This window comes from Terrapene carolina, unplaced genomic scaffold (genome assembly GCF_002925995.2).
Source record: "Terrapene carolina triunguis isolate 2854851 unplaced genomic scaffold, T_m_triunguis-2.0 Scaffold68, whole genome shotgun sequence".
Classification (NCBI taxonomy): domain Eukaryota; kingdom Metazoa; phylum Chordata; order Testudines; family Emydidae; genus Terrapene; species Terrapene triunguis.
The window spans coordinates 4,842,078-4,865,406 of record NW_020664419.1 but is presented as its reverse complement, the minus strand read 5'-3'; the positions used below and the strand labels follow the sequence as shown (position 1 = coordinate 4,865,406).

At 39.4% G+C, this 23,329-nt stretch overlaps 1 protein-coding gene across 1 annotated transcript in view; it reads left to right on the top strand.

The window, feature by feature from the left end:
* Positions 1 to 16,626, top strand: part of MKLN1 (muskelin 1) — a 176,252-nt gene extending 159,626 nt beyond the window's left edge. The window contains exons 14-16 of the mRNA XM_026648895.2: positions 5,908 to 6,010; positions 12,121 to 12,175; positions 14,796 to 16,626. Of these exons, the coding sequence (XP_026504680.1) occupies positions 5,908 to 6,010; positions 12,121 to 12,175; positions 14,796 to 14,917 (280 nt within the window). The 3' untranslated portion in view covers positions 14,918 to 16,626. The remainder of the gene's footprint in view (positions 1 to 5,907; positions 6,011 to 12,120; positions 12,176 to 14,795) is intronic.
* The last annotated feature ends 6,703 nt before the right edge of the window (positions 16,627 to 23,329 follow it).

Sequence of the window (23,329 nt, the reverse complement as noted above, 5' to 3'; positions counted from 1 at the left end):
TCCACATCCTCGGTCACTAGGTTGCCTCCCCCATTCAGTAAGGGGCCCACATTTTCCTTGACTTTCTTCTTGTTGCTAACATACCTGAAGAAACCCTTCTTGTTACTCTTAACATCTCTTGCTAGCTGCAACTCCAAGTGTGATTTGGCCTTCCTGATTTCGCTCCTGCATGCCTGAGCAATATTTTTATACTCCTCCCTGGTCATTTGTCCAGTCTTCCACTTCTTGTAAGCTTCTTTTTTGCGTTTAAGATCAGCAAGGATTTCACTGTTTAGCCAAGCTGGTCGCCTGCCATATTTACTATTCTTTCTACACATCGGGATGGTTTGTTATTGCAACCGCAATAAGGATTCTTTAAGGGCAAAGAGAGGGAGGGCAAAGATACCACCTTGTCCTAGTGCCCCCCCATATTGTTTGGGAGGTCTCCCTTTCAGTTATGTGATTGGGGAAGCGGTGGCCCCATGCTAGAAGGATCCATTTTCCCCCTAGCACTTTCAGCTATGTTAAATGGATCAAAAAGTTACAAAGCATAGCAGTCCTCATGCTTGAGGGCTGCAAACTGATTATTTCTTTTCCACTTGCAGAGACTTTCTCCCCATTCCACTTTTGTGTTTGTTGTGTAATTCACTAGCTGAGCTACAGGAGTTTATTTGGTTTTCGTTAGGGATGTCAATGAATTACAGTTAATTCACATGATTAACTCAAAACAATTAATAGCGATTAAAAAAATTAATCATGATTAATCGCAGTTTTAATCACATTGTTAACCAATAGAATACCAATTGAAATTTATTAAATATTGTGGATGTTTTTCTACATTTTCATATATATTGTATTCTGTGTTGTAATTGAAATCAAAGTGTATATTTCTTATTACAAATATCTGCACTGTAAAAATGATAAACAAAAGAAATGGTATTTTTCAATTCACCTCATTCATGATAGAGATTGCACTACAGTACTTGTAAGAGCAACTTACAAATGTAGATTTTTGTTGTTGTTATATAACTGCACTCAAAAACAAAATAATATAGAACTTCAGAGCCTACATTCCATTCAGTCCTACTTCTTGTTCAGACAATCGCTAAGACAAACAAGTTTGTTTACATTTACAGGAGATAATGCTGCCCTCTTCTTATTTACAATGTCACCAGAAAGTGAGAACAGGCATCTGCATGACACTCTTGTCGCCGGTATTGCAAGGTATTTACTTGCCAGGTATGCTAAAAATTCGTATGCCCCGTCATGCTTCGGTCACCGTTCCAGAGGACTTGCTTCCATGCTGATGATGCTTGTTAAAAAATAATAATGCGTTAATTAAATTTGTGACTGAACTTCTTGAGGGAGAATTGTATGTCTCCTGTTCTATTTTACCCACATTCTGCCATATATTTCATATTATAGCAGTCTCGGATGATGACCCAGCACATGTTCGTTTTAAGAACACTTTCACTACAGATTTGACAAAACACAAAGAAGATTTCTAAAGATAGCTACAGCACTGGACCCAAGATTTAAGAATCTGAAGTGCCATCCAAAATCTGAGAGGGACGAGGCGTGGAGCATGCTTTCAGAAGTCTTAAAAGAGCAACACTCTGATGTGGAAATTACAGAACCTGAACCACCAAAAAAGAAAATCAACCTTCTGCTGGTGGCATCTGAATCAAATAATGAAAATGAACATGCGTCGGTCTGCATTTCTTTGAATTGTTATCGAGCAGAACCCATCATTAGCATGGACGTATGTCCCCTGAATGATGGTTGAAGCATAAAGGGACATATGAATCTTTAGCATAATTGGCACATAAATACCTTACGACACCGGCTACAACAGTGCCATGAGAATGCCTGTTCTCACTTTCTGGTGACATTGTAAACAAGAAGTGGGCAGCATTATCTCCTGCAAATGTAAACAAACTTGTTTGTCTGAGCGATTGTCTGAACAAGAAGTAGGACTGAGTGGACTTGTAGGTTCTAAAGTTTTACATTTTTATTCTTTGAATGCAGTTTTTTTACATAATTCTACATTTGTAAGTTCAACTGTCATGATAAAGAGATTGTTACAGTATTAGGTGAATTGAAATACTATTTCTTTTGTTTTTTTACAGTGCAAATACTTGTAATCAAAAATAAATATAAAGTGAGCACTGTACACTTTGTATTCCGTGTTGTAATTGAAATTGATATATTTGAAAATTGTAGAAAACATCCAAAAATATTTAAATAAATGGTATTCTATTATTGTTTAACAGTGCGATAAATCGCGATTAATTTTTTTTAATTGCTTGACAGCCCTAGTTTTCATTAAAGCTGATTACATTATGGTTATCTCCAACACAATTATATTTTGTAGTGCAGATAGGAGCATTGCTGTGTCATCAAGCTGTGCTAAAGCCTTGGACAGACAAAGATTCAACACTTCTTCATAATAGTCGTGGTGGGAGTTAGTTCACACCATCGCTGCTGTTTAGCTGAGAACATATTTTCTGCAAGGCTCTGCTAACAACGCAGGGGGGCCTGTCAATTGTGAAACATACCTTGTGAAGGATGGTAGCGAGGGAGAAAGCTAGAAACTTTCTTAAATGAAACCACTTGCAGAAAGACCATAAAATTGGAGATCCTGCATTTTTTCTCTCTCTCGTTTGGGACATACACATGATGACAAGATCTTAAGAAATAATCTGTTCCTGCTGGTGGTGGTCTAGAGATGATTATGATATGCCTCTTATCTGAAGTGTTTGAGGCACTGTGTGTCCTAGAGTGGGCCCTGGATCTCTTGTTTTAAAGAAGGTGTTAATGCATCATATGGAGTAAGTACCGTTCTTGCTCCCCATCAGCCTTAATAATAGTACAGCTTGAGGGTGGTTTCACCTTCATTAAAGGATCTTTGTTTTGACGCATGCTTAAGGCTATGGGTAAGTGATTTATTAAGGACAGGTTTACAAATGGTCAGTGCTATTTCAGAGTCACTGCTGCTTTACAGCAAATAGGTGAGGAGGCATTGGGACAAGAGGCACTCCCCTAGCAACCCTTTTCATTGCTTCTTCTCCAGAGCCTAGTTCTGTTAGGTTGATTTGGGGGGGGTGGAGGGGTGGACTTTTTTTATTAGTCTTATTTTTTTTGGTGTTGGTTATTCTCATGATAGGGAGATGAGAACTAGGTTCATGGTAAAATGACAGCTACAGTTCAGTTGGTATTTTGATTAGCTGAATGCTCCTATTTAGGATGACTGCGTTTATTAGTTGATAGCGTGAATCTAGCTCTACATTTTGTGTAGTTACTATAAATGGAGATTGGAACCATCCCCTGGGGAAATGGCAGCATTCTGTGATGTCATACTGTGCAGTAGAAGTATGTGCTCGTATCCTGCAGCTTTTCAGTAAGAGCTCTTTTTTCAAATGGCCATGTAGAAAACAGCTCATGAAGAGGTAGATTTGCATAGTCAGACATGCTCAGGTTTGAAAATTACTTTGAAAATTTGGGCTTGAATGTCCTCTTTTATACTGTACAATATCTGAGGCCTCTAGTCATATGAAATAGAGCTGAAGCTTAACCAGCACTTACTGGTGAGTCTGGTATACTGTCAAGATCACATCAAACAATCTCTCCTACCCTTTGACTGCTAATTCATGGTTACTTCTGCCTTTGGACCGTCCATGCAGCTTCCTAAAAGGTGTGAACTTTTTTTAAAGGAAGGAGATAATCAAAGACAGAGTGACTTGATTTAAACCAAAATCATTTATATAATTATAATGATTTAAATTAGCAAGCAGTAAGCTTGATTTAAATAATTTAATATAATCATGTTTTGCACCTGTATCTTTATTTTTGTAAAGAAAGGTTGATTCTCATTGGTTGGTAACCATTAATACATATTGATTTGCAACTAAATTTGATCCTTTTTGCTAACCAAAAGAATATACTATATGCACATTTTATTTAAGCAGTTATTGTTTAACATAAATGTATTCAGTTTCTTAATTTTTACTTCTTAGAAAATGGCGAATGATGCATTTGTTAATTATTGGTTGATTTTTTTTTTTTTAATTCATGACAAAAAAAAAGTATTTTTAAATTGTTCTGTTAGTTAAATAAAGCTACCTTAAATGTGCTGGATACATAAGAAAGAGTCAAAACATGTTTTGCTTTTAAAACTAATTGGTTAAGTAGAGGAAGTATATCTGTAGTTAGTGAATTGAACTGGTTGTTTCTGGCCCCCATGACCTTCAAGATTTTAGAACTAGTGGATCTCATCCCCTTACCTCATTTTTATTTGTAGAGTGGAAGAGGAGAACAAGCTTTCTTGCTTCAACTCACAATCGGTGTCTCAACTTAGAATGAACTAGTCATTGAATTGAATAAACTGAAATAAAGAAAATATTCTCTCTGCAATTGCAGAAGAGGCTAGTGCACTTTAGCAAACTCTGGTTCCAGGTGCTTATCCAGTAACTTCAATCAGTTCAGTAGTCTGACTTTCTTTAAAACTTTGGCAGCAAATGTGATGCTTGAAATACTTTTATTTAATTAATTTTAATAAGTCATAGTAAATTTAGGCCTTAACATATGTTGTCACAATTTCCAATACATTTATTTAAAAAAAATAAAATGTATTTAATTTAAATAAAACACAATGTAAAGAAACAGATTTTTTTTAATTTTAAACCAGTTTTATCCACACTGATCAAAGGAGATATTCTAAGCCAAGACTGAAGAAACTCCTTAGCATAGCACAATTAGGTTGGCATTGAGGTTCAGCCCGTTGAAAAATGTAGATATAAAACTGCATCTGTTTGAAAAAAATTGCTGTCATTCTTTTTAAACTGAGAACTACATTGGCTGATGTGTCATCACTGCCCTCTAGTGGGTGGAATGTCAGACCTGTTCAAGTGCGAGTGGCCTATAGAAGAAGGAAACCTTATTGCTACTATTGCAGTGAAGTCTCTGTTTAGCTTCTAAAAAGACCCGTGCTTTCTGAAGCAGGTTACCCCAAGTTCTGTCCTCCCAAGATCCACAATGAACAAGGTAGATAACAATTGCTAAGTGCTTTTGGTACAGAAGAGTCACAGCAGCTTCTTTTGTGACTTGTAAACATGCTGTCTGTTTGAGAGTGGCTGCTTCGATCAATATTACAAACCATAGAACTGGAGGGGCCTTTCAGTTAATGACATGGGGGGAAACTAATTCTTCAAGCAACCTAATGAAAAGTCTGTGTAACTGAGAGAATCAATCTCCAAAGCAAGATTGTCCAGTCTGTCCATTCATTTGTCTTTGGGTCAGACCAACTTGAAGTCTTAGGTTTATTCCCTTTTGGTCGGTAGGTGCCGGAATACCATACTTTTAAGACATTTGCAGCCCTTATATTCATTCCTAAGGGAATATTTTGGATGAAAATGTGCTATTGGTTTTTTAAAGGCGGTTAGATCAGGTTTTGGACATTGTGTCTTGATTGTAGGTAGTGGGTGTTAGAACTCAAAATTTCTATCTCTGAATCTGCTGTTTGGGCAAGTGACTTCACTTCCTCATGCCTCAGTTTATCTCTCTGTGAAATGGATACACCACGCTTATTTGCCTAATGTTTTAGTACAGAGTACCTTATGAACAACAACTTATACAGCTTTGAGATACTTGGTTGTTTTAGCAAAGGGATCGAAGTCGCTAGCTTTGATTTCCCTGAGCACCTTAGAATGCTGCTTCTGTACCCAGACTTCTAGCAGGAGGGGGCTGAGCTGTCATAGAATTCATGTGCTTTAAGCAGCTATCACTGAACAATTTGCATGTGTGACTTTTGCTCCCATAAAAGAGTAGGGAGTGTGTTTAGTAACTGAGCTCAAAGTAAATGAAAACAGTGCTTGCTTTGAGTGTGTCTTATAATCACATACAAGTTGCTTATCTCCTTCCATTTTACAGGTTTGAAGAAAAGGCCCAAACTGACCCACTCAGTGCACTGAAATACTTACAGAATGACTTGTATGTAACTGTGGATCATTCTGACCCTGAGGAGACAAAAGAGGTAAGGGTGAAAACTACTTCCTTTTTTTTTTTTTTTTTTTAAAAAAAAAAAAAAAAGAATGTAAAGGTGCATACTGTGGAACTTTTAGAGTTACCTTAGGTTTTCTTAGACCTTGTCTACACACAGGTATTTCTTTAACTATACTAGAATAGTTAGAGGTACAACTCCCTAATGTGGTTGCAGTTATACTGATATGAAAATGCTTATACCAGTATAGCTTATTCCCCTTAGGCCTGGGCTACACTAGCGGGGGGTTCGAACTAAGATACACAACTTCAGCTACACTATTAGTTCAACTTACCTGGCTGTCCTCACGTCGGCGAGTCAACTGCCGTGGCTCCCTCGTCGACTCCGCTTACTCCTGCCAAGGGTGGAGTACGGGCGTCGATTCGCGGATCGATTTATCGCGTCCAGACGAGACGCGATAAATCAATCCTCGATACATCGAACACTACCCGCCAATCCGGTGGGTAGTATAGACGTACCCTTATATATGGGAATAGCTACACCAGTGTAAGGCACCTTTATGCCAGTATAACTGCATCTAAGCTAGGGGATGTACCAGTATAACTATTTCTATTTTTTAAAAACTCCACACCCCATACCAAAATAGCTATCAGTAAAAAACTGCATGCAGCCGGGACCTTAGATTTAATTCTAATGGGCTGTCTTGTGTTTGGGGGTTTTAATGAAATATAAACTCTGTATCAAATGGCACAGGCTTATAGTTAATTAGTTGGTTGTGCTATGGAAAGTGCATTATACTGCACCCAATAAAAGGAAATGCTGCTATTATGTTATATTAAGAAGATGTAAAAGGATTCTCTGATATCAGACATCTCCCCTGAAGGTGATGTTCTCAGGATATTTTTTCATTTGGGTTGTACATATTTAAATGTCTCTGAAGGAAAAAATTGAGCTCTTCTCCAGAATATATATTTCTCACTCTGGATTTTTTTATGTATGTTGATCACTAAGGCTTTTATATGGCCTTATCGCATTTTTCAGTGCACATATTTGGTTTTTCCAGGAGTAAGTTTGTTCCCAAAGCACAAATGAAGCAATAAGTTCCCAAGAGCTGATAGGAATTTCAGACAGCCTCTCTCCATTACATATGTCACTTTACAAAAGGGTTTAATGAAGTCTAGTAGCAGCCCTAGATAACTTACTGAACTTATGAAGTTTAGGATAAGCTTTTGGGTTTTGCTTCTATGTGCAGTTATGTATAGTACTTCGGACCTTCAAAATGCTGTACAAACATGTAACCCTTATCACTCTGTCTCAGTTGCCCCATTTTAACTGGTTAGGGTGTTCCTTACTTTCCTTACGTTGGTGCAAATGAGAAGTAGCTCCACTGAAGTCAGTGGATAGTTACAGTTGTAAAGCTGGTATGAGACAAGAATTGGGCTCAGTAACTAAATGTCTTGCCCTAGTTCATGTGTCAAGTCAGTATCAAAGCTGTGATAAGAACTTGGGGAGTCTCTGATCAAAGCCCCTTAGTGTGCTGGCTAGATCATGTAATCTAAGCAAATAGAAATTGTCTAAGTATAGCCTCTAAAAGCTTTGTTTTTGTGGGGCTGTTACTGAAGGCCATATGCAATATGGTGCTGGGGTTATAGGGTGACAGGACTTTGGAAAATAATTTGCTTGTCTCAGAATCCTGGAAATTGTTGTTTAATTACTTTATCATAGATTGCAATTCATTTTCAGTAACGTAATTGACATGCTAAGGTTGTTGCCAAATTTAATAGATAACATATCCATACAACATGTCTAAATTATGAGTTTCACACTGAAATTGACTCATACTAGCTACCTTCACATCTTTTCTCTTGTTTGGGACAGGAATAGGAAGAAAAATAACAGGAAATTCTTGCTATTTTTCAACCTGAAAAGTATTTGAATTAAATTTCATATAGTGCATAGAGGATCCCAAAATATTTCACAATACTTTCACAAAGTCTCTGCAAGATACTCGCACAGTAAACTGCATGCTATTCAATTTATCTACCTTGCAAGCATGAAATGTTTGAGTTGACCATGTTACCGTGTGAACCTGTGATTCCAGGGAAGGGTTTCAATCCTGATGTGCAGGGCCCTAAGCCACTCTCTGGCTTTTCAGGATAATAGTTGTAATTTCACTACACCTCATTTCTTTGCAGGCCTAATGCTTGAATTTTTTGACCTCTTTCCTCTTGCTTCTCTTTGCCAGATCAATATTTACTGTTTAGCAGAGTTAGAGCAGCTGCTGAAAACCTTCTGCAACTTCTTCCTTTACAATCTTTTCTGTTCCAATAGCTTCAACTCTCATAGACTTGTTGTATCAGAACAGAGCTGCCAGTCAGATGGCTTTATGCCCGCCCTGCACTGATACTGACTGGGTATATTTCCATGACGTCAATTTCCCTTCCGGTTATCTCATTGAGTTGGCTACTGGCACTACATCTCCAAATGGCTCCTGTGTGCTCTTCTCAGCACTGATGCCATATTTTGCATTAAAATTGAAGCAGAAGTTTCATTGTTTCCCAGCACAGATGCCTGCATAATCCCTGGCACCACCTATAACAAATGTGGTCTATTTCATAGCAAGGGCAGTATATCTTGTTGACGCTGTGTGTGCTGAATATAGCTCAGCATTGTAGGACTGCTAAGTTTGATTCTCTTCAGAGCTCCTCTTACGGCTGTCTTTCCTCTCTCCTTTACCTTCCCCCATCTCTGCTCTGTCTCCAACCAACTCGCATTCACTCTGCAAAGCAGCAAGCTGATTGGATTTGTCCCTGATATAGTGTAGTGTGATTGTTTGTGGTGTTCAGTGTCAGTTGGTGTTCACGTTGTAAACCACAAATTTCAGAGGTTTGTAAGCATTGCTGTAAAAGATTGCACCAAGGTAAAATTCTGCATAAAAGGATCCTAGCTTAGGAGGAGTAATTTCATTTTTTAAACTTCATTTCATATCTTTTCAGCTGTTTTGAGTTGAGTGCCAAAGAAAACAGACAATTTGTTCTTGAGAAACTTGCTCTGGCTTTGGTAACTAATTTTGTTTAATGTGGTGTGAATGAGACGCAGCATGGCACCTCCAGAATTTCAGCATTTGTTATGAATTTATCCGGTTAAGGGAATATTTTTTATTTTCTCTTATTTTTTAATTTCTGGAATGTAGCTGAGAACCTCTTGGCCTCATTTAGCACATGAATGCTCATTACGTTGCCCCCACGGGCCATGTATAGATCCTGGCTGTGCTGTCGCTCACCAACGCAACAGATTTGTAATGTGGTTCTGACTTGGGCAGATTAGTGGTGATCCCACTTGAAGTCATGTTGGATCCCTCCAGGCAGTTCATCAGCTTCTCAGATAGAAATGAGTCTCTGTCTTACTGGCCTGGAGACCTGACAGTTGTGGTGTGCTCGTAGGTGAGGTGACTAGCAGGTCTCCAGGGCAAATAGAAAGCTATTGATTACTGCACCAGTGTGTGGTGTGGCTTCCTGGCAGATGAGATGAAAGGCATACTAGATACTGAAATTTGCTAATACTGGTTTAAAAAAAAAAAGTGCACATATATTTTTCCTATTCCATATAAACAACACAGCTGTCCCCAAATTCATGCATCTGAAAAGGAGTGATTCAGACCTAAGGATGATAAAATTAGAAGCTAAATATAAGCTCCCAGTCTGGTGCTGCTGTGAGGGGGAAAAATCCAGTGTTTATTAATTCATGTAAACCTTAGCAGGTCACCTACTACGCTCCAGAGGCAGTAGTTTCTTGAGCTTTAATGTGACTATACCTGGAATGTTACTGTTCAGGAGGATATAAACAAACCTAGAGAAAACACAGAACATAAGTATCTAAGGAATGGAGAGTAAAATAATTCTGTAGGGCAAGATTGAGAGTGGAACTTCCCTTTCACTGGAAAGTGAACTTGAGTGGGGACACATGATCCCTCTATAAATAGGTTCAAGGTAACTGTATAAATGAAAAGAATCAGTCACACTCAGAAGATGTAGAAGGAGCAATGCATTGTAACTAAAGAAGGAAATGTTTTATGCTAGGCTGTAGGCGGTGCTATGTATAGGCAGGACTGGGTAGATCTGCTTATAATTATTTCCCGACACTTCCCATTATAAGACCATTTTTTCAATTGTGAGTAACTTTGCCAAACTGTAACCATTTGAGCTGAAATTTTCCATGCCAGTTGTCTGCCTCAGTTTGAAATTTTTGGGAAAACTCCAGCTGAAACAGGTCAGCCATTTCTGAGAACAAGGCTAGGGAAAAGTGTGTTTTGCCCATGTTGGGGGAAAAAATAAATACTGGTGACCTTTTCTTTGAAGAGCTCCAGCTCCCCTATGCTTTGGAACAAGAACTTGAATTTGGCCTGGGTAACAGGGAGGTGGTGATCTTGTCAGGGATGTGCCTTTTGAAATCTCTACAAAAATCTGCCCAAATTTTGCTAAGTTATAGACCTTTTGAAAAATTGCAGTTCGCACATGCTCAGTAGAGACCTCTGAGACGGTAGCTGCTAAAATCTGAGTCCATCCACACTGAGTTTGCTTGCGCCTCTCCTAGCTCCTAAGTATGACTGGACTGCACATGTGCCATCCCCACAGAGCAACTGAGCATGCTCCCTTCAGCTCGGAGCAGCAGGGGTAATGCTGGTCTCCTCCAGCTTGGGAAGAGGTCCCTGCAAATATTTGTAAAGCCACTTTATTGTTCCCCTTCAGATCCCTCTTTAAACTCCCCTTTCCTGATGCCGTCAAAAAATTTGACAGTGGTTAGGCTGCTGGTGGGCTAAGACCACAGCCTTTGATACTGACCAGTATTGTCTCATTGTTTCCTTATATTCCTCTGTCTGTATCTGTCTGTTTTACTCTTGTCTTATACTTAGATTGTAAGTTCTCGTTGTTCGATTTGTGCAGAACCTAGCACAAGCAGGTCCTGGTCCGGGACCGGGGCTCGTAGGCCCATGGATAATACAAATAATAAATAAGCACCTTGCTGAATCAGGGCCAGAATCACTCTTTTATACATTGCCATTTGCAGTGGCAATGAAGCTCATCTTTAGCACTGCAAGCGCACTAAGCTTAATGATTAATTTAGTTCTGTTTTATGTATGTGTGTACCTCACCCTTCCTTTGGAATCTGCACATCTGAGTACCAGAGGGATGCAGGCGAACAGGAGGAAGGTCAACAGAAATGATAAAGGGCCTTAAGGGACTGATTAAAACTTTATGGAAACATTAATTACTCAATTTGTTTGTATAGCTCTGCTAATTGGCGACTAGTGGTATGGTGAAGGGGGGTTTGCTATTCATAGCTGCCTCCCGATAGCTGAAGGGTGCAGACATGAAGGATGGCTATTACTATGTTGAAGTTGTTCTTGTTGCATTCTCGCTCTTGAGTCTCATGCTCCCAGCCTGAGAATCTTTTAATGAAAAACCCAAAACTTACGGGACTGAATGGATGGGGTTGGCACTGGGATATGGATGATCAGGCCCAGGTTAGTAGTGACCAGAAGTTATTAACCATTTAAAGGTTGCGTGGCCTATGAACAAAAGTTGGTGGTTGTAGTCACGTTCCTTCTGCACATCACAAACATCTATCTCATTCAGTGCTAATTGGCACCCTTAGTTGTCTCAGCTGGGCAACCAAGGATTGAATGGGCATGGAGACCGTATCACACTCATAACTCGTATCTAGAAGGGGCCATTCCAAGACAGAAATGATCTGGAGGGGTAGTTCAGGAGGCGCTTGCATTACCTTTATGATGTGTGTCGTCTTTGGATAAGTAGGACTTTTATCTCTAGGGCTCTGAATGTTGCCTTTCATGACATTTATGCTAAATTTTAAACACTGAATTCACTTAAAGCCGAAGGGAAAAGGAGGAGTGGACACATGTAAAATCTGTATTTATAGTTTTTTAAAAATGCAGTCGCAAAATCCTGTATGGCTCTGCCTGCCTCTGTTATGACAACCACGGTACCATACATCTGAATGAACATTGTGCTAGGTAAACACAGCACAGGCCACCTTTAATGCAATTTGCTGTTTTAAGAAGCTTTTGTTTGCCTTATGTAGACATCTGGATAATTTGTTTGGCTCTTGTTTTTTCCCCACAGTTTCAGCTTCTTGCTTCAGCACTGTTCAAGTCTGGTTCAGATTTCACCACTCTGGGTGAGTATTATAATGAGCCAGAGATGAATTATGCTAAGACCACAAAGTGTAGCCAGGTTTATTACTGTGATAAGATTTCTGCTATTGCTATTTAGGTGAAACAGGTGTAGGCCACAAACGTGTTAGCACATTCAGACTGTAAAAGGGTTAAGTGCCTTTATGCCCTGTTACAGCTTTGGTCCCAGGATAATAGGTGAAATATTTGGGTGAAATAGTTTCTTTTATTGGACCAACTTTTGTTTGAGAGAGAGACAAGCTTTCACGCTTACCCAGAGTTCTTCTTCAGATAATAAAAGAGCAATAAAAGAGATTACCTCGCCCACCTTTTCTCCGAAAAGTGCCTTTAAATATTTGAGAAGGAACATTTCTATTCAATAGTGTTTATTGTCTCAAGCCCATTTTTAAAACAGCAGTCATCAGTGGTCTCAAATTCAGGTCTCAGTGGATCATTTTGCAGCTCTTGTTACACCATATGCTGCGCCATTACCCAAATAAGCAGAAGCCTTGGTCAAAAGAAAGGAACTTGTGTCGTGTCATTTTGGAATCCAGCAGCATGGTTACAGATTTCTGTTTGGTGTGAAAACACAGTGCAGTTCCTAGAGCAATTTAGTTGTTTGTTCTTTGCAAAACTGGCTCTTTGGACAGAATGTCAAGAATAATAAAGATGACAATGTTGTAAACTTACAAAAACAAGAACTCACAAAACATAATTGGTTTCCCCTGACATCCAATAACAAGATATTTTTCATGGTTATTTGAATGATGATTTGGAGATTGACCTATGAGAAGGCCAGAGGCATTACTTGGCTTTCGTTTTTCTAACTCTGTGCTGCCTAGCAGTTCCTGGTTTCATACTGTGTAAGCACTGATCATTTTGGTGTTAGCCGAATTGGCAATTTGAACCTCAAGAATTAATAGGTAGGGGAAAAAAAGACTGCACAGTTTGTCCAAATGGATGAGGAGGTTGTGCTGATCTTGTTTAAGCATTATCAACAGATACTACATTTTTCTAAGATGAGTTTTTAAATAAAAACTCCTTGACACCAGAGGTTGAGAGTTTCCAATTTTTTTGTTCTAATGTAACAAGGCGAATTAGCCTTTATCACAGTGGTGCCAAGGAATCATCTACTGTAACACTCTCACTGTGTATGAGCCACAGAGTTAGATTTCCCATAAAGAGCACATATATGGTTTTAAAGAAACTGAATACTTAAATTGTATTTTAGTAGATCATTTTCCCCTTTGATTTAAAAAAAATGGTAACTTTAGAAAGCATCTAAATTGTCTTTATTTCTTAATTGGATAACATGGTATTGCAATATTTTGCAGTACATGATTAAGGTAATACACGAAGGTATTTTTCTTTTTAGTCCTGTTGAGATTAATATCTACATTGTAACAATGTGGATATGTTGCACCTTTCTTTGTGTGTCCTGTATCTTTTTAAAGGAAAATTCCCCTTGTTTCAGTCAATGTGACAAGTCTGGATTCATGTACGTAATAAGAATTAATTATGATTGAAAAGGGACCCCTTTGGGATACCAGTGGTGTGAATTGTAGAAATTAGAGAGGAAGTTCCAGTACATATAAATAGGGCCCTACCAAATTCATGGTCCATATTGGTCAATTTCACAGTCATAGGATTTAAAAAATGGTAAATTTCATTATTTCAGCTATTTAAGTCTGAAATTTCATGGTGTTGTATTTATAGGGGATCCTGACCCGAGAGGGAGAGGGGTGTGGGTGTGTGTGTGTGTGTGTGTGTGTGTTGGGGGGGTGGGGGGAGTCGCAAGGTTATCGTGGGGGGGGGTTGCAGTACTGCTACCCTTACTTCTACGCTGCTGCTGGTGGCGGCACTGCCTTCAGAGCTGGGCAGCTGGAGAACAGTGGCTGCTGGCTGGGAGCCTAGCTCTGAAGGCAGAGCCACTGCCAGCAGCAGTGCGGAAGTAAAGATGGCCTGGTATGGTATTACCACCCTTATTTCTGCACTGTTGCTTGCAGAGCTGTGCCCTCAGTCAGTGACCGCTACTCTCTGGCCGCCCAACTCTGAAGGCAGCACAGAAGTAAGGGTGGCAACACAGCAACCCCCCTAAAATAATCTTGTGACACCCCCCCTCCCGTAACTCTCATTTGGGTTAGGAACCCCAATTTGAGAAATGCTGGTCTCCCCCATGAAATCTGTAAAGCATAGGGTAAAAGCGCACACAAGACCAGATTTCATGGTGGGGAGACCAGATTTCACAGTCCGTGACGTGTTTTTCATGGCCATGAATTTGATAGGGCCCTACATATAAATCCATTGCCCTTGAGTGATGTTGGCTTGAATGTGAGACAGACCAACTCCAGGCTGGTTTAGAGTATGTATAATGGATAGACTCGTGGCAGTGGATAGCAGGGCTGAATAAACAGCCTGGACTGTTAATGCTGATGTGTGACGCAAGGTTGAGAAAGACTTTTGGTCACAGCCAGTGCAGTGAGGTGTATTCAGAAAGGAGGATGAGGAGAGAATTGCACATATTCCGCATTCCTTTAAAATGTATATACTTGGCATATTTCATTGGTTAATTTATTTCATGTTTTAAATTTGACTTATTTTTTCCTGTCTTTCTCGCTCCCCCAGGATTTTCGGATGTTGACCATACCTATGCGCAAAGAACTCAGCTCTTTGATACGTTAGTAAATTTCTTTCCTGACAACATGACTCCTCCAAAAGGCAACCTGGTAGACCTCATCACACTGTGACAGAAAAATCACTGGACATGTGAAAGAAGAAAAAAGCATCCATTTTCAGTATTTTAATTTTTTTTTACTGCATTGATTGACTGCTGTGTGCAGTATATAGTGACCCCTGGGTCTTTGAATAGGGCTTTATACTTGTATAATGAATACCTGAGGTTTTTCCCCTTGTTGAATTAGGCTAATAAAATGTAACTGACATAAAAAAAAATATATATATATATATGTATATATATTTTCTGATTTTGACTTAAGAGTTAGCAAATGTAAGAAGAAGAAATCAATCATGCAGTCATCCTTTTTGCATTTAGGGGAAATGCTGAGATTTTTCAGTCTCCTTGAAACTGAAGATGGTTTTACTTTGGTTTTTTTTTTTTAAATGCCTCTTGCTTGATTGTAACTAGTCATGACATTTGCTTTGCCCTACTGGCTTTATTCACAGCAGTTGTGTAGCTTGGCAGCAGGACACTGCTGTACATTAAGGTAATGTGTGTCTTTATTGACTTGAGTCCTGTAATTGTAATGTGCAGTGTGAAGGAGGATATCTCAAATTTGCCACCCTCTTATAGTCTGAGAAACTGACTAACACTAGCGTGTAATTGGATTTGCTATAGAGTGTGAACATAAATATTTAGCTGGTGCTACTGTGAATGCCTGGCTTCCATTCTCTGAAGCCTTCTACTTAAAGCTGGCAGTCAAGTTTGAACCTCAGAGAAACCTTTGAAAATAGAATGCAGGAGGTGCTGGTACAAGCATTTCTTCAGGGATGGTTTTATGTCTGTGCCTCTCCTGTGCTGTTTTCATGACAAACTTTGCAAGTCCTTGTAGAGTTCTACAGAATTGGGTCTTCCACATCCCCCAGGCACACGCTGCACCTCTACAGCACTTCAGTCTGGATGCAGTTTTCCAAAGCAGCACGTCTGGGTTTACGTACATGTTGGCTCTGTGCGTATATTTGTGTGTGAATGTGAAATTTAATGAGGATTGTTCTCAACAGCTTGTTTTTTGTCTTTGTCCTATGTAGCACAGCTCATTTAAGTGCATCTTAGAATTATTCTGTGCACAAAGGCCTCTCCCCTTGTTTAAAGGATGGATTTATTAAAATAAGCTGAATGCATATGTCCAGAAAGTGGACTTTATTTTCTCCCTTGCAGAAAACGTTCTTTGTATGTAGGCCTACGGGCTTGGAGCTGCACTGTGTCCGTAAAGTATAATGAAGGACACATGCACCTAGTGTTAGCATATACTTAAATTCAGTGCCAGAAAGCATGCAGTTCAAACTGGTTGATAAATTATATAAAGACTGTAGAGATTCATGTCTAGAGGGCCAACAGCCCATAGGACATGAATCCTGAATTTCCTGTGTCTGAGTAACTTTTTTCTCTGAATTTACTGGAAGTATTGTGTCTGCAGGGATGATGGATTAGACTTTTTTTAAATGAAAAGAAATGACAGTGAAGAATATTTTTTTCATAGTTCTAGTATTCTTGTGCTTTCATTCAGTTAGTCCCTTTCTTCCTCACATTTTGTTTCCAGTTTCAGTACATTGGAAATCATGATGAAAAATTTGTAATAATATTTAGCTTTTTAAGCTATTAAACACCCAGAAATTAACAGTACATTAGAGGCTGGATTTGCTTTAAAAACTAAGTGATTAGACTTGACTTTTTTTTTCCCCCTTGAAAGGATTATAGATGTAGGGGGGTTTTTTTGTTTGTTTTTTTTAGTTACCGCTAACTTACTGTTTGGCAAGTAAGTTAATGTAGTTAACAGGTAGCAAATCAAAAAATCAATGGAATCCACAGTTTAGCAAATACAATCTGGTTAAATGTTTCAAAGGAACAATGTCCAAAAAAAAAAATTTCTCCAGTAACATGAAAAAGTGCCATGCCACAGTGTTTTTTGTTTTTTTTTACTGCATGTTGTAACCTTCTGGTTCTTTGCTAGGTAATGGCTAGGTTAATTTTGTTGCTTCCATTAGCATTGTGCCATAGCACTGCTGTTCTGTAACTAAACTAAATTTTTCAGTCCTCAAATACTGAGATTTACAATGCTGCGTGCTGTTTATCTTGGGACTATGATTATGCATTCTGTTCACAGAAACAAACTTGCTCACAACGTCAAGCGGGTGATTCTTGTTTTTTGGTGTTTTTTTTGTTTTTCCCCCCAAAAAATCTTTCTAAGCAGTTTACCCCAAAGCATTTACTCTTCTAATTTTCATTTTTCTAGCTGGTGGGGTTTTTTTCCCCGTTACCTTTTAACTTTATTTTTATTTAAATAAAGTTGAACCAAAGTGAAGCAATTATATTAAAAGTAACCAAGAGTAGATTTAGTGGAGGGTCTAATAAAAACACCAAATGTTTTTGGGGTAGTAACCTCACTGAGAAGCATATCTTGCAAATCAAGCTGTGATTAAGTGACAACATATTCACTTTATTGAAGTAAAGTAAAGCATGATCTCCGTGTGATCTGATAAGAGATTTGCAAACATAATTGGCTAGGGTGTGTGTATGTGTGATTTTGCTGAAAACTACTGGGAGTAAAATTCTCAATTTTAAAGTTTATCTCTGATATATATATATATAGACAGACACATAACGGCAAATGTTCAGTCATGGGCTTAAGCCTGCTCTGTGTTAGGGGCAGGTGGGGAGGTTGTGGATGCCTGCAAGTGCAGTAAGTTAAATTCGCTAGCTTAGTACTTCCTACACAATGACTGACCATCCTGTCTCTTATCCCAAGCTAATGGGAGTACTTCAGGAATATCAAATATTGACACACCTTTGCTGTGTACACAGACAAGTTTACCAATTCTCCCCACCACCACCACCACTAGTCAGTGTGCACTTTATTGCTTCCAGCTGGTGATTAACCAGCTGCCATTTCCACCGCTCCTGTCCTTTTTAAGAACTGCTTGATGTACAACCTGACACAGCAAATGCATTTGCAGCTGTATATTTGTGAAGCAATTGAGGCACCCTGTGGCCAGATAGGTTTATCCAAAGTGAGTATTTCCTATGGATTTGCTAAAGGGTATCCACTACTTCCCTGCCCTCTTTAAGGTTAGTAATCATAATTATATGATTGGTGCTTTGCCATAGTATACTCTGCATCTCTTGTATAGCTGATAAAAATAGATAGTATAAAAAAAGTATTCAGTTTCCTGAGAATGTACAGAAATTCCTGTAATAGCCTGTTAAAGTACAGTTGTGATATTAGATTTTGGGGTTGTATTCTGCATGGGCTTAAGCTGTGAGTGTCATTCCAGGAACTTATTAGCTCCAAGCATTATGGAAATACAAATGTCCAAACAGAAGAGATTGTCCACCTTGCTTGGAAAGGTCATTTTAGAAGACATTTTGTTGTATAGTGCACTCATTGGATAACCGCATAAGTGTAAACACATGCTTTACTTGGTACCATCTCGGTACTTGATCCTGTTGATTACATAGTGCCTCAAAACACTTTAACACCAAGCCTGCTTCCTGGTGTGGAGCACATGAAAGAACATGTAGTATACATGATCTCTACTTTGTAAATTTACTACCACATATTCTCCACATTGCAACTGTAGGCCACTTCATTACATGGAAATGTAAATTGGGCATTCTAAAGTAAACATTGTCCCATTTGCTTAAGTGAGCACTTTCTACCAACTGAAGTCTGTAAAACAAAGACTCTTTTAACATATAGCTGGTTTATTTGTAGCGATTTATAAGGCAAAAAACTTTGTAGCAACAATTTGAAGAATCAGAAGCGATAATTTAAATGTCTGCTATTCCCAGTGCTTTCTAACTAGTAGAGACTTCGAGAGACACTGAGCCAATGTCTACTGATATTGGTCTTCAGAATGTTTGTCCTTGGGATGGTGTTCAGTAGGTAAGTTTTTGTTCACACGAAGCTTGTTTTATCGTAATGTTCCTGAGAAGCTGTGTATAAATCTTCCTCAGAAAACAAGGCCCTTTACCTACTGCAAATTGCCAAAACTGAATCCAATGTTGAATGTATAATCTTAAACGTGGGTCATGAACTTGGGGGAGTGGAAACAATCTCTGTATCACCCCACTTGCCAGTGGGTCAGAAGGCAGAAATCTATGATGTCCATGTTTGTTGTGTGTTTTAGGTAAATCTGTATCTTTTGGATTCTTTCAAAAATGGTATCTTCAGGTAAAAGCACCATTGTAAAACGTTTACACATATTTTGCATGAGGCATATAAATGCAAGGGACAAAAGGAAGATTTTGGATTAATTTTTTTTTTAAGAAATCAAATTGACCAACATTCGATTTGACTCTTATCTGTTAGAGGTCTCAGTGGCAGCATTCCTACAGTGGTGAGACGTGAATGTGGTCTACACCTGTCTGCAGGGCGGTAATTATTTAAACTAGCTACATCCTGACGCTTGCTGAGAGAGTTTTGACATATAGTTGGTCATAATCCAAACCCTTTTTTCTTGCTGATCAGAGGGAAGGGTGGTCATTCCTTGCAATCCGAAGATATGCTTATTCTGCCCTTTGCTCCCATGCACAGTACCCCATATATGTAGTGTTTAGATGGAAACAGTAGAAATTTAAATAAATACTGATCTGTTAGGTTGCCTATGATTTTGTGTGTATGTGTAAATTGCAGGTTAACTTACAAGTAAGGCCACAGGTACTGTGTATAGAATTGTTTTCAAAACCACGTTGAAGCATTTGTTTTGAAAAATCGGTGGGTGCAGACACAGTTGCAAAGGGTTTGCAAACAGACCCTGGAGATCAGACTGTAGGTAGATCTGCCTTGATAATGTACTATAGAAAAGCCTCTGCACTGATTTCTTTCTCTGAGAATAGTTTTGACTATGACACAGAGATGGCATCCAATGTAGGCATTCTTTTCCCTGAGCATGGAGTTGCTTGAGGAAACCATCTTTCTTGCCAGAGACATCAGTAATGTGAAAACTGGTGAGCAGAGTGTAATTCATCTCTAAGTTTGCATAGCTCTGTTCCTAAGAATGAATAGCAGTAAAGAATCCATGATCTCTGGATGGGAGATATTGTCACATCTCTTATGTTCATTGCTCTTCCTTTCTTCTTCCCAGAAGCTAAAAAGATTTGTAATCCCGTGTGTAGAAATGTACTTTATAAAACAGGTTGCTGGAGGAAACAGACTTGGTATATTGAGAGTTTTCTTTTTTCACCTGTTTCTTCTAGGAACAAAAATCAGGAAGTCTTACATGGCTCATGAATGAATCCTATATCCAGTGTAGTAGGTTGCGTCTGACTTAACGTTTTTTCCTTCGATAGTTATTTCTCTTGTGAGATGGGGAGTATAAAATGAGTCATAAATTTGCTATAGCCTGCTATCGTTTGGGTTAGAGTACCACACAGATGATAAAGCATTACAAAACAGGCACCAGTGTAAACTCCACTCAGAGGTGATTAGAGACAAAGGCTATGTACACAGTACAATTTAAGCTGGTATAAGTTATGTCACTCAAGGATGTGAATAAGCCACCCCCCTGAGCAATGTAAGTTACATCAACCTAAGTGCTGGTGTGGACAGTGTCCTGTCAGTGGAAGAGCTTCTACCACCACTAACAGGGCCTGGAGTAATTGATGGGAGAGCTTTCTCCCATCAGCAAAATTGTCATGAAATATACTGCACGCCTGTGCTAGGTAATCTGCCCCAGGCCTTATCTTGATGACTGGGCAAGTAGAATTTTGCAGTGTTGAGAAATGCTATACCTTTTAGTGAGTTGGGAGTAGGTGTTGGCGAAGGAATTTAGACCAGGTGACTTGGTGTAAGGGAATAAACTGTGTAACCTGAGCAGATTACAGTAATTTAAAGGGACACAGTCAAAAAGCTTCTACATAAAACGAAACTGCTGTGTAATGAGAAATGTACAGATCCTCATATTAATACACTTTTGATGGAGTTATAGCGCAAAGGTTTTTTAGTTGAATGCCTCCCCACTACCCGAGCAAGGTGGGAAACAAATACCCATTGCATTGGTGCAGGAGCACCAGAAAGTTAATCTAATTGATATGTGAAAGTGCATGAAAGTGCACTCCATGGCCAAGTCCAATTTTATTGTTGTGGGTAGCTGAGTGTAGTGGGAAAAGTTACGTCAGCATAAATGAGAGAGAGTAAAATAGGTAGTTAAACTTCCTTTACTATTCTGAGGTCAGCAACCCTTTATTTACACAGTTTGAAATCAAATCCCAGCTACTGTATTGTTGCCTTGTTCTTCGCATCCAAAAAAGCCAGCTCTGTGGCCTAGGGGAAGGGCTGTGTGCTGCCATGAGGGCTACCCTGTAAAAGAGATGGAGTTCTCACCTATATGGTATTGGGACATGGGAATTCCTGACACTGCTCTACAGCAAATTCCTCCCATCAGTTTGAGCCCTGGTTATCTCCAAAGACGACCTCTATTCTTGACCGGGGAGAAGCAGAGGCAAGCTGTAGGTGCGGGGGGAGATTGAGACGTGGTGGAGTGGGGTTGAATTAAGCAAAGACGATTGCTCCTTCAGGGGCATGGAGTTTAAAATAGCAGACAAGAGAGACCTGGAGGATATAATTGCATCTGGACTTCAAAAGACTCTAGAAAAAAATCTTTCAAGAGGCGGCTAAGGAATCTTGATAACTATGGGATGGAAGGAGGTGAAGCTGTCACAGACTGAACACTGGTTTAGGAGTAGAGAGGAAAGGCAGGAATAAGCAACTAAGGGCTTGTCTACGCTACCGTTTAAGTCGATGTAAGTTCTATCGCTCAGGGGTGTGAACCCACTCTCATTACCACTACAAAAGTTATTTTGCCTCCCTCGGTATCCTACTGTTAATTGAATTGTCTCATTAGACTGACCTCACACTTGGTAAGGCAACTCCCATCTTTTCTTGTATTTATACCTGCTCCTGTATTTTCTACTTCATGCATCTAATGAAGTGGGTTCTAGCCCACGAAAGCTTATGCCCAAATAAATTTGTTAGCCTCTAAGGCAGGGGTGGGCAAACTTTTTTTGGCCCAAGGACCACATCGGGGTTGCGCAACTGTATGGAGGGCCGGGTAGGGAAGTTTTATTCCAGAATAGTATCCACGTGGGGGTTTATTCCAGTCAACTTCCCCAGGTAGACATGTCCTTACAGAGGAGGGTTCCCTTTGGGGGCTGGGGAGGCTGAGAAAGGGTGGGATGTGATAGGTTAGTGTAGTTTTTCAGAAGTCTGACCTCTCTCATATATAGCTCAGTTGTAACAATTAAAGCACCAAGTGCATAAAATCCACAAAAATCATATTGAGTAACTCCGCAAGTATTAAAAGAGGAAAATAATGTGGGGATTCAGTCGTCATTACAGATGATGCAAGAACATGCCAAGAGAATTATTTATAATCCTACATGTCACGATAGGACCTGAATTGGGAAGGAGAGTCACGTTGCTCTAGAGGTCTTATTTAATGCAGTTTGTTTAGTATATTTAACTCTGCACAGAATAAAATTTTAAATCTCCTGTGTCTCTTGGCTTGTGTAATACTGTTATAAGATAATACATCTCTTCTTGTTGGAAAATGCCGAAATGATCGGTTACAGAGGTACCAGGTGGCAATGTAGTTGAGAGTGGAGAAGTATCCGTGTTGACACAATGTGAATCCAGGCTCAGGTACAAATTTTGAATCCGTGCCCCGTAGTTCATGGGTGGTTCAGATTTGGGGTACAGGTTTGGCCACTATATAGATAAGTACTTAACAGCAAAAACAGGTCTGGATTCTGAAGTGCTCAAGTCACATGTCTTGCTGCAAAGTAGCAGTTAGTGGAAGATGCCTGCTTTAGTATAATCATGGGAAAACACTACGTTTAATCAGTTTGAGGAATGGCCTTTATTTCAAATCAGTCTCGGTAATAATAATAGCTCGTACATAATGCTTTTCAGAGGTAGATCTCAAAAGTGCTTTATAGGGAAGGCACAGAGAGTTTGTAACTTGCCCAAGGCCGAGCCAGAGGCCTACCTGGGAATAGAACCCAGGTCTCCCGAGTTCTAGTTCGGTGCTCCATCCACTAGACAACACTGCCTTTCAGTCCATTCTTTAGTCCATGGAGAATTAGACCAGTTGACAAAACTATTTTTCATGTGTGATGAACTAGAGAGAGGCCTCATGCCCAAGAGAAGGGGAGGGGAAACTAAGTGGAAGTGCATGACTTGTTTCTATTGGCTGTAGTTTTGACAGTGCTGTAGCTTATGCCACAGCTGTGAAGATTGGTGCATTAGATTGGTGTAACTGTGTAGTAACACCATATTACAGTGAGGAGTTCTTTAATATTTATTAACATGGGCACAGTGCGTGTTTAATTACTGTACTGTCATGAGAGGGTTGCGTTAAAAACTTTCAGGTTGTGGTAATCAGAAGTTTTATGCAAGATTTTTGCTCTCTGGAAACCACCTGTG